Raw genomic sequence first — 12761 nt, forward strand, 5'->3', positions numbered from 1 at the left:
TTTCTCTCTCTTCCTTCTGTCTCCCACCTTTTCTCTACTCTTTAATTCTGTCCCCTTGTTCCCCTTTCTTCTTTTCCTCTATTCTTTCTTCTCTCTTTCTCTCACACCCTCTCTCTTCTTTCTCATTTTGTCCTCACCTCCATTCTGTCTACTTATTTTTACTTCTCACCCCCCCTTTGTTTTTCTGTCCTTCTCTCATTTTTCACTTTGTTCCCACCCTTTCGATGTGTCTTATTTCTTATTTCTCAACCCCCCTGCCTTTATCACTTTCTTTGTTTCTTTGTTCCCTGTTTTCCTATCCATTCTTTATCTCTCACTCCCTCTGTTTACCATATCTCTTCTTTCTCTCTTTGTCCTCAACTCCTTTGTGTCTCCTTATGTTTTTGTCCTCTGCCCTCTCTCTCTCTCTCTCTGATTCACTGTGTTCACACTTTTATCTTTAGTCTTCTCTCTACTCTCTCTCTTTTTACTCTTCACATTCAGGTTTCTCTCCCCCCATCCCTCCCACCCTTCTCCATTCTTTAATTCTGTCCCCTCTCTCCCATTTCTCTCTTCTTTACTTCTTCATCTCAGTTCTCTCTTTATTGCTCTCCCTTCCTCCCATCTTTCTACACTTTCTGTGTCCCCTCTAATTTTTACGCTCTCGTCTTGACCCCCCCCCCCCCATCACTCATCCATTCTTCTTCCTCACTCTCCTTACTCTCTTCTTTCTCCCTTTTCCACCTTTGGGCTCTCTTTCTCTTATCCAGTCCATTTACTCTTTCTCTCCATCTCTCTTTCTCCATCCTCTCTCTCAATACGCACTTTTTCACTACTTGTCCATCCACTCCTCTATCGGCTGCCCCCTCATTCTCCCCTTGTTTATCATCATTTCCTTTTTTCTCTGTTCTTTCCTTTATATACCCCGTCCCCCTCTCTTTCTACTATAGCAGTCTCTTTCTTTCTTCCTTGTCTCTCATTCCTGCTTTTTTTCTGTCCTCCCTGTTTCTCTTTACTCTGTTCTATACCCCACTTTGCCTCATGTCTCTCATCTCCTTTTTCTTCTCCTGCTTTCCCCTCACTCTCTTTCTCTCCCCTTTGCCTCCCCACTTTTCCTCCCTCTCTCTCTTTCTCCTTCATTCTCTCTCCTTTTCCTTCCTCTCTCTCCTTCTTTCTCTCTGTCTCCAACTCTGCTCCCAAACTTTACTTCTACTGCTTATAGAGAAGATTTTCATAAGAATCTGAAAATAAATATAAACACAAGTTAGACAATAAAGTTGTTCAAATTCTAGTGTTTGAAAAAAAAGTATATTGTTCTTCATATAGAGCAGTGTCAAAACACTCAAGAACAACATGTTTATTTTAGCTACAATACAAAAACATTGCTACCAATAAAACGTCACTAAATATGTGCTAAAAGTTTGCCAAAATTAACTAACGTGATGCTGTTAACGCTCTGCTGTCAGAGGTGTCAGAGCTGTTCGCACTGGCCTCTCCTCCCATGTGCCATGTCAGTCATTACTGTAATACATGTAGCAAACAATTACATTTCCTGGATCCGTATCAACTGAAAATTGAGAGAAACCGGAGCTTGTTCCGGCAAATACCAGATCAAATTAAGCTCTAGTTCCAGTCCAAAAAATGTGAATTTGGCTTATCAGGGTTTTTTTGATAAGGCAGAAGGTAAACAGTGCTGAAAGAGATGAGAAGTGAGAGAATCTGAGGAAGTTTGGGAAAGTTTGATGATGTTTGTAGAACTTTGTGCTTTGTTTATATGTACACTTTTTTTGTAAGAATTCCTCATAAAAATTTATAAGGAGACCTCTGACCTGTATCTTCATGGACATAAATAATTTTAACATTCCAGAATAAGCAACATCATTGTCTGTTGTTTCTATTTCTTTCTCATTATTGATATGCATTAGTTTAGCTCAGTTTAGTTTATTTTAACAGGGACCATGTGGAAACACATTAATCTCATAAAAGAAGAGATGCTTTACACCAGATTTAGCTAAAGCTAATTTCCATCTGCAGTCCTCGGTCAGGTTACAAACAACCAAAATACATATAAGTATCCATCCATTTAAACTCAAACCATGCATTCTCCCCCTCTTTCATTTAAAACTCCACATTTCCACATTTAAAAATTACAAAAATGACCATATAAGCAACTGCATGCAAATCAGCTTTGACAATGCTGACTCTCTAAAAAGACTTTTCTAACATTACAAGATAAGATGACCATGCGCACCACTGATACTTCGCCTTCCAGGCATTCTCCAGCTCTTTGTTTGAGCCCCTGATATTTCTCTAGGTTCTCATTTTCATTTTTCCTGATGTTCCCATCCATTATCTGGATTCTCCACTACCTTTGGAGGTGTTTCCCACCTTCACCTTGGGGTCTCCAGTCCATACTCTGCACAGATGTTTCTGTACACTATGCCTGCCACTTGGTTATGCTTCATGCATGCTTTCCCTGGCAGTCCCTGGATTGTCTCAGGGGCCTCTTTGCACAGCTTGTGTCTTGTCTGGGCCTCTATTGCTCAAGTGCTCAAGGCCTGTTCCTGTGCACCCATAGAGGCTGCACAGGAGAGTCTGAATTAAGTGAGCCACAGAGTGCCTCTATGCTGTCCTTGAGACTTCAGACTTCATTGGTGGGATTCTTGATAACGTCACTCCACTTCAGTTATGTTCTGGTGGTACATCCCATGTAGGGGCTTGTTCTCCCATGGTGATCTTCCTCTGCACTTTCTCTGCACTTCACTGTCTGAGACATCCACTGAGCACATCATCTGTTGGGGCTTTGTCTTTGATGTATTTATGAATCTTGGAATTAACATTTGTGATGTCCTTTGGCTTATGATTATATATATATATATATATATATATATATATATATATATATAGAGAGAGAGAGAGAGAGAGAGAGAGAGAGAGAGAGAGAGAAGCAAAGCTGTTGCTTTTTAAAAGCCCATGGCATATGAGTAATTATGTTAATTTATTTATAGAGTTGTCATAAAATGAGCTTTGCTTAAAGAGACATATCCCCATGCATGCAAATTTGTTTGTTTTACCATCTTGAACCTAGTGACTTCATTCTCCCAGTGGTGTTTAATGCACTGCACAACTCAACACATTTAACTTTGAATTTCTCCATAAGTTTTGAAGGTAATGGTTTGATAGATTATTTTCTGTCATAGAGTATTTTCTGTTAAGGTATTCCATGTCATAGTTTCAGATAGAGGGCAGGACCCTTAGAACTCATCAGTTATCATCAATTATAAAGGATTTGGTAACTTGCCAAAGTGTTTTGAACAGACAACAATACTAAAAAAAAATAGTATTACCACCACTCAAAAAATGTCCTGGCGCTGAGGTTGCCTTTACTTTATCATACCTTGTAATTTATTTTTATTCTGTTTCATGTTACATCATGTTATTAAAACAAATTCCTAGTTTATGATGTTTTGCAAATACACAGAATTTTGTGACAAAGGGCAGCCCTGGCAGAGTCCAACGTGCACTGGGAACAGGTCTGACTTATCAGATACAGTGGTCACTGTATCGGACCGTCGTGGAAAAGAAGGAGCTGAGTTGAAAGGCAAAGCTCTCGATTTACCGGTCAATCTACGTTCCTACCCTCACCTATGGTCATGAGCTCTGGGTAATGACCGAAAGGACAAGATCGTGCTCCCTTAGAGATAGGGTGAGGGACTTAATCACACGGGAGGAGCTTGGAGTAGAGCCGCTGCTCCTATAAGTCGAGAGGATCCAGCTGAGGTGGCTCGGGCATCTGCTCAGGATGCATCCTGAATGCCTTCTTAGAAGACCCAGGACATGCTGGAGGGACAATGTCTCTCGGCTGGCCTGGGAACACTTTGGGGTCCCATCGGAGGAGCTGGAGGAGGTGTCTGGGGTGAGGGAAGTCTGGGAGTCCCTGCTGCCCACGCAACCTGGCACCGGATAAGCGGAAGAAAATGGATGGATGGATGTATGGACTGAATTTTGTGCCAGTTTTTGTTTCATGAAGACCCAAAAATTACAGACATACAAACTATAAGCCAGATGAAAACATCTGCATCTAAACAAGCCAAATTCTACCACAGAATTCTGACCTGTTCTCCAGCTCAACACTATATTCAAGCCAGTTAAGAATGCTGTGAACCCAATGTTTTGAACCCATTGACTCTCCCCTGCCCCAGTACTACACCCCTCCTTTGACTTTCTCCCTTTGCCTTGAAGGTTGCAGCTGGCTTGTACTTGCACATCCTCTCCTCTCTTCCCTCTCCATCCCACTCTACAGTATTATACCAGACAGTCACAAGTCCTGCTCCAAAAAGATAGGGCAGCTGCCATAGTAGTTACATGCAATGCAATTTAGAATACACATAAAGGAATGTCTCTCAAGTGAGTGTGAGCCAGCGGAGCGCGACTGAATGTGAGTGCATGTGGTTACAGATGAGAGGGCAGCAGACAGGCATATCCACGCTCCCCTCAGCTCTTCTGCTCGATGTTTACTCCTACACTGATGCTAGTTTCTCTTCTACACGCTTCATACTAATTGACCCTGAGCAGATCTGTCAGAGACTGAAAAGGTGGAACATCAAAACCATAAGTCAAAAGCAGGTGAAGGCTTCTAAAGAGTGACAACTGGCTACATTTAACAGAAGTTGTTCTGCCTTAGCTTCTTCTACTGCTACTACTATTACTAATACTAGTAGTAGTAATAGTAGTACTACTAAAATCTAATTTTGTTGTGCTGCAACCTTTTTGGACAGTTGTGCCACAGTGTTGACATTTTGACAATATTGAGTAGCTGATAAAATAAAAAAAATGCTGTTGCTGTAGACATATGGGTTCTACTGCAGTATAACTGAAATGTACGTACATGATGTGGCTGTAAACTGTTTAAGGGGATGAGGTTTTTATCATTGTATTTGGCTGGTGCTGGCTAAGTCACATTTGCTGATCAGGACTAAACTTCAAGAGTAAAATTAAAAGTGGGGGTCAATCACTAAAGTTTAGTAGAAGCCTGGGTGTATTCTACTACTACTACTATTGCTACCACCAGATGAGATGGTAGGAGACAGGTACATCCTCGCATGCCTCTGCTCTCGTCTTCGATGTTTACACCTATGCCGATGCTAGCTTCCCCACTATAGACCTCATACGAATTGACCCTGAGCAAATCTGTCAGAGGCTGAAGAGGTGGAACATCAAAACCATATGTCAAAAGCAATTGAAGGCTTGCAAAAGACTAGAGTTAGGAAGTATCTAAGTAGCTGTCATCTGATCTCAGAAGCTAAGCAAGGCTGGGCCTGGTTAGTACTTGCATGTTAGAAGTTAGTACTTCCTAATATGAATGTGATGGGTGCAAAGAAGCAGCCTTGATTCCGCCCCAGGACACTACTACTACTACTACTACTACTACTACTACTACTACTACTACTACTACTACTTACTTGGTTGAAGTAGCCTTTCAGAAATAGTGGATACCGCAGATAGTATTTTTAACATTCAAAAGAGAATCTGTTGATGGGTGAATCCACAGGCACAGAAATTCACCCAAACCCTTCAATTCACTTCTAAAGACTAAAAGCTGTGGACATCTCACTTTTCTCATGAATAAAAAAAATAGAGCAATAACACAAATCAACTCAGGGTAAGAGGCTGTTGGTTTACAGTTCAAACCTGTGCAGAGTACTTTTTAAATGATTAGCTCGCATCAGCATGAGTGGATTATCAATTTTAGCCTTTTATCTGTTCAGCACATGCTTTGCTAAATATAATTGAATTCTGTCAGCTGGACATATGTTTTAAAGAGTGACTATGTTTCATCACTCATCTAAGTAGCTTTTTCAGGACACAGACTTAAGCACATATTGTATATGTTGAACTTGACACACAGTGGTTAAGACTCTCACCTCACAGCAAGAAGGCCCTAGGTTTAACCACTAAAAACATGTACAATAGGCTCCCCTTCACTCTTGTCGTTATGTGGTCCTCAATGTGATTGAATTTGAGCTTATGACCAAAGTTATTCTTTAACCCATCAGGTCTGGTCCAAGTTTAGTTTTTGGGTTTAGTCCTGGTTTATCCCCAATTTTGATGTAGTGAACTTGCACATTCACAGTGTCAGCGGGATTTTCTTGGTTAAAGAAGAGTGTCTAATATTCCAATAACCTAAAACTTCCCTTAGAACATTTCTAAATGACTTGATGAAAAGATGATCATCCACAATTCAATTTTAACCTTTCTTCCTTTCTCTGTGTACTATTATTATGTTTTTATGGGTGCAAAAAGGAAACCTAAATCCAAGCTGCAATGTTTAAAATGGTAACTGAACTATTAGTAAAAACAATTTTAGCATTCCCTGGGCGGGGTGAAGCTAACTTGAAACACTGCTCAGTCTGAAGCTCTGTCACACAAGTTACACTTTAATCTTAGCTTTGTTTAAACACAATCTTGCAATAAATAACTGACTCACATTTAGTTATGCTCATATTGATGACAGGCTCCTGAAATATGTTGTTTAAATCAATTTTGTATTTTTTTCTTAACTATTCAGACGGCTTATCAGGCTGTATTAGCTAATGTGTACATTGTATCATAATGGCGACTGCTGAGCATTCTTACATAGACATCCATGAACCACCTGCCCCAATGTCAGGTCACTACAAAGTATCAATTGACTAATCTTCCTATCTCTGTCTGTCTGTCTTTTCAGCCATTGGACTATGAGACAAAGAAGGCCTACACGTTTAAAGTCGATGCCACAAATGCACACCTGGACCCACGTTTCCAGAGCCATGGTGCATTCAAAGACACGGCCACAGTCAAGATCAATGTACTGGACGTGGACGAGCCCCCAGTGTTCAACAAGCCCCAGTATGTGATGGATGTATACGAGGACACACCAGCTGGAACTATCATTGGAGCAGTCACAGCACAGGACCTGGATGCTGGCAGCAGTCCAGTCAGGTACTACTACTACTACTGTTTCTGCTACCACTACTGCTACAACTGCGCATGACCTGAACTACAAATACTGATACTACTACTTCAACCCTTACTTGTATTACCACTATTAATACACAGCTCAGTCAGGTACTACAGTAACTACTCTTACTACTACCACTACTACTACAACAGCACGAGAACTAGGACAGGACCAGTACACCAGAAATCCACAAAGCTTCTAGCAATACAATTATCACTCCTACTACTACAACTACTAATACTAATACCTTCTAAATTTGAATCCTGCTCCCTCAGGTGAAAACTGTTGTTGTGTCCTTGGGCAAGACACTTAATCTTTCCTAGTCCCTCAATGTCGGTACAGTGTTCCCTCGTTTATGGTGGGGGTTACATTCCAAAAGTGACCCGCAATAAACGAAATCCGCGAAGTAGAAAACTTTATTTTTCACAATCATTATATATGTTTTAAAGCTGTAAAACCCCTCTCCACACACTTCATACACTTTTCTCATACAGGCATTAAAATTTTTTCACATTTTTCTCTTGTTTAAACACTCTCAAAGTTCAAACCTTCATAGATTTCAAAAAATAAGCACAATATTATAGAACAAAACCAAATACTAAATAAAAATGACAGCTTTTACAAATATTGTAACAAATTACATTTTAATCAACCTACGAGGTCGGACACATAAGAAATGATTAATAGTGACTCACGAGTATTTCACAGGTCCTCTGACACAAAGCTAAAGCAGACTTCCTTACCATGGTTACAACCCTTTTTGCATCCTTGTTAAAACGTATTGCTACTGTCATCCTTATGTCATTTTTCTCCTTCTCTGTGACGAGTTTACATGTAAAGTCTCTAGTGGACGAGTGTTTTGGCTGCCCTGCGTTTTCAACAAACAGAGTGGTGTGAATCTGACGTTCAGGTGTCAGACGCTTTGTTCATGTGTCCAAGAGTTGAAAAAGCTGAACTTTTTGGCAACGTCAACCAATCAGAGACTATGCTCCAGTGACAAAGCGACATTATTATCTGGAACAACTAGAAAGACATCATTCACCAACTAGTGGCACCTTATTATACTGGGCGCACAGGCTAGCGTAAAGGCTAGTCACGGACCCCGACACGCCGTTGAGCCGATCACCTTTGTTGATGGGTTTTATGTAATAAGTACACTAAAGTCACCATCTCAACCTGGTCTGCAGCGTTCACAAAGACACGGGGAAAACCAAACATCCAAAGGCACTTGCAGACCGCAATGGACGCTCTGGACGCATGTCAAAATGTCTGTGTAATCCCTCAGTCGTCCAGGTCTGATCCATAGTAAAAGTTAAATCTGTCAACTGGCCAAAGCGCTATACGAGTAAAGACGTTTTCACTCATACAGATGTTTGTTCTTCAGTTCTGGTCAGACTGCTGGTGGAAACTGCATTTTATCTATCTGAAGGGAGGCGCTACCTACACTGAAACTGTAAACAGTTATTGTCTCCAGTTTCAGTCTTAATGACCTCTATTCAACCTTTAATGGTCCTGCTGGCACATCCTATTGTTCCTTTTGTTCCTTTTTGTTTCCTTTGGGTCTGAGTACAAGGTTATAGATCGGGGAGAGATTATGTCTCAAGCCCCCATTCCTACTTAAGGAAGGTCTTTCCTAACAAAAATAATTCCTTAATGTGCGAGAGCTGCTCTGGACCCCGGTCCGCCATACCTCTCCATCTCAAAGCCTCTAACCACTGCTTTGACGATAGAGAGGTACAGATTTTAGCCAGAGAAAAGAAATGGCTTGAGAGGGGAGTTAAAGAAGCTAGTTTTGTTAAGAATGATAAAAATAGACCAAAAAATATATAACTATACAATATTCCCCGTCTGTAGGTATGTCTCTATAACTTAACAGAGGAATTTCCTTATCCCTGAGCCACAGCCAGGTCTGACTAATGAAAGTGCATCCCATTAGGCTCAGAGTATGTCAGAGCTGTGTAATCCAACTCATGCAATTAACACTATGAATATGGATTATGCAAAACCAGTCAACATGTAGTGTCACGTAGTGTTTGGCTCGTAGTAAAGTTTTATGTCCCCACATGAAAGTTAATGCCTTTAAGCCCTCAGACCACAATAATGTTTAAACTAATGGAGTCTGAAGGAAGTTAAAGTTGGATTGAGTTCTTTTGTGTTCTAAAAATGATAAGAATGCATGTGAGGGTCTAAAAATGGCTACTATTAACACTAGAACAGAAAAATAGATCTTTTAATAGACCTAATGGAGAAATTGGGATTAACCACTGAATATTTCAATTAATCAAATGAATCACACTTTTGAAATATGACTGATCATGATTAATCACATTCTGCAGCTATTTTAATGTAGTAAATTAAACTTTCAATTTTTTTAAATGAAATTATCTAATTTAATGATTCCACAAATCTAAATGTAGTATTTTAAAACTCAACTGGCTATAATTTATGTCTAGAAATTGCATTTCATAATGAATTTGTGTAATCACATGTTCCAGGTTCATGACCAAACACCAGGTTTTGTGGGGTTTGCTACTTGCGGGTATAACTACCTCTTATTGTGACAGATACAAGTTGTTAGAGCTGCCCTGGCATCTTCCAGTGTTCTGTAGCTGTTTGATGAAATATCTGGCACATGTTAGTTGTTTTAGTTCACAGACTTTTTTTTCTCAAAAAGCTCCCTGGATTTAACTTGAGCTCTCCGTGGCGCCTTTCTCACTCCGACCGACAAATCTGCGTTTGTCCATGTGAGGACTGATGGACTTTGTGTGAACATTTAACCACTTGTTATCAGCATTGTTCCTGTCTGTTTGTTTTGATTAATCACATGTGTTAAAGCGTCAAAGGGTAACAACTGAGCCTTAATAAAGCATGAACAAAGACTTCATTAATAATGAATAAAAAAATATAATGAACAAACACTTATTATTATTAATGAATATTAATTATTAATAATGACTCAGGCTTAATAACTACTTAATTATGACCTTAATTAACACTTAACTTGCAATAAATTCACCTGTGCTGTGCATAGTTACTCATAATTGTATAGTTAGTTACTCATTAAGTAACCATTTATGTGTATTTGTAAATGCATATTTAAGTATTAACTTGCTTAAGTCGCTCCTCGGCAGACAAGAGGGTCCGGTCAAGCTGGATAGGTTCCTCAGGGGGTGGCGGGCCGGAACACGTCTTGTGCCGGCCTGGAGACCGGCGCCTCTCCCTCCGGCGCGCCTGTAGCCGATTATCAATCTGATTTGCCAAAGTAATAAGAGCGCTTAAGTCAGAGGGCTCATCACAGGAAACTAGCTCGTCTTTTAAATGTTCATAAAGCTCCTTTAAAAAGGCGGCCCGTAGCGCACTATTGGTCCAGTCCACCTCCGCAGCATACGTCCAAAACTCGATAGTGTAGTCTGCTACGGACCTGGACCCCTGGGCGAGGCTTAACAGACGGGAGGCGGCATTTGCCTGGTAGTGCGGGTGATCAAAAACTAGTTTAAAAGCGGACACAAAGTCATTAAAGTTCAAATTGTCCAAAGTCGTGTTAGAAAGTCGTGCCTCTACCCACTGGAGAGCCCTTCCCCAGAGTAATCCACAGATGTATCTTAGTGGCCTGAATTGAAATGGGTGGGGCACTGCTGGAACATGAACATGCATTGGAACAAGAAACCCCGACAAAGGCTGGGCTGACCTGAGTATGGCTCGGGATCTGTGCCCCTCGACTCTGGAGGCAGAGGCGGCGACAGGCACTGCAGTGAGGCACTGCAGTGAGGCACCGAGTAGCACAGCAACTTAATTAGTGAGCTGGGACACTTTTTGAGTCAGAGTCTGGTTATAGTCCAGCAAAGTCCGGATGGATTGATCATGCTGTCCAATAATCAGTCCATGATGGGAGAACGCCTGGTCCCGAGTCTGCTTGGTCCATGTTGGCCAGATCGTTCTGTCATAATGCTGGTGCAGGTGGGACCAAAAGTGCAGAACTCGGGGCAAGTTTTCAGTTTTTATTTACAGTTCCTGAAATAACAGACAAGTATAGATTAGACCAGCGAGGGGCAAGGAGCCGGGTGCGAGCCAGAGTCCGGGAATGCATTGCGGAGAGCAGGGACAGGAACAGGGAGTACCAGTACCGGAGCGTGAGACAGGAACAGGAACGGAGCCAGGGTCAACGGAGGCAGAGAGCGGGAACCAGAGCGGGAAGCGGGGTGCAAGCCAGGGTCCAGGACGAGACAAGGTGGTGGAGTCAAACAGACAATACCGGAGCAGGAACACGGGGTCAGGAACAGAGCCAGAGGCAGAGGAGCTGGGACGGTCCAAGGAGCAGGAATCTGAGGGCAGCAAAAATCCAGTCAGCATTAAAAAGGCAACGAGAGTACAAAAGCAGAGCAGGAATACTCACGTTTGACACACGGATGATCTGCCACCGAGTGTCTGGTCCTGGCTCCTCTTATCCACGGCTGGTGGCGATGATTGCGCTGAGGGAATGCAGGTGCGCGTGGGAGGAGCCAGGAACTCCGCCCAGGTTCAGGCAGGTGAGGGAGGGGAAAAGCACACAGGGAAACAACACAGGAGACAGAATTACATGCATCATGACAGGATACAAAACATCTAGATGTTTATTACATTTTTCAAAGCATTTACAAACACCTAGTAGATGTAATATGAACATGCTATACATAAATATATATATATATATATATATATATATATATATATATATATGCACATACACATTTAAGTATTTGTGCCCAAGTTCAAATTTTGTCACAGTTTAGTCCCAATTTTGACATGTTCGTTGTGCAAGTGTGAACACACCCTTATTTGCAGGGCCACGCACACACACAGTGCAGCATAAGTAGCCCAGGATTAAACCAGTCCAGTCACAGTCCAGCTCAAGTCTCTTAAATGGGACTTCTTATCCGCCCCCACAGGCTGCCCGCTCTGTTTGACTAATGAATATGCATGCTTAGCCATAATTTATGTTAAAACTATATAATCCTTAGATATGCAATTAACATGATTAACCCCTATTATTTAAACCGCATTGGGCTGTACAACCACAGAGGTCTTTGGGAAAGTTTCCTTTCAAGTTTTATTTAATGACCACAAAGCTCCATGTAGCTAAGATGTATCACCTAATTGGATTCATATAGCAAGGGGAGATAAAGATGGGTAATGTCGTTAAAAAAAAATGTTGCCTGAGTTGTTATAGTGAATATTTAGCCTTTTTGTTGAACCGGATTATGAACCATTACCATTACGTTTGTGGGTGAAGCCTCAGTCCACTGCGCCTCTAATACAAACATAAGTGACATAATCAGTGATTCTAGTGGAAATCATTGTTGTGTCCTCAGCAAGACACTTTACCTACATTGATTGCATTGCATTGTGGTGGTGTCGGTGGTGGTTTGAGGGACCAAAGGGGCAGATTGGCCTCACTTTTGTCAGTCTGTCCCAGGGGAACTTTTCTTTAAGTTAAAAAGTTATGTGAGGCTTAATATCTGAAATTAATTACTAGAATTTTAAGTGGCTCAACCCTCTAAATATGGCTGTGGTGCATGGCAATAGTATGCAATTGGGTGAGGTTTGAACCCTCTAGGGTATTCACTCAAGCCAAGTAAAATATTTCCAGTCATCTTTGCCTCTCTCCTCTCTCCTCTGGTCGATATTGCACAACTTTAGCAGAAGTCTTGTTGTATGTGTGGAGCATTTGGGTCTAAATCCATTCATCACTGCCGCGTCCACATCCGTCAGTGTCATTGCAGACTTTAATCTGAAGAGTATTGTC

At 41.4% G+C, this 12761-nt stretch overlaps 1 protein-coding gene across 1 annotated transcript in view; it reads left to right on the plus strand.

Moving 5' to 3' along the window:
• The window catches only part of LOC117388170 (cadherin-12-like), a 281473-nt gene that overhangs the window by 190444 nt on the left and 78268 nt on the right, over positions 1 to 12761 (plus strand). Inside the window, 1 exon segment of the mRNA XM_033985644.2 lies at positions 6707 to 6960. Coding sequence (XP_033841535.2) covers positions 6707 to 6960 — 254 coding nt within the window.

This window comes from Periophthalmus magnuspinnatus, chromosome 20 (assembly GCF_009829125.3).
Source record: "Periophthalmus magnuspinnatus isolate fPerMag1 chromosome 20, fPerMag1.2.pri, whole genome shotgun sequence".
NCBI classification, from domain to species: Eukaryota; Metazoa; Chordata; class Actinopteri; order Gobiiformes; family Gobiidae; genus Periophthalmus; species Periophthalmus magnuspinnatus.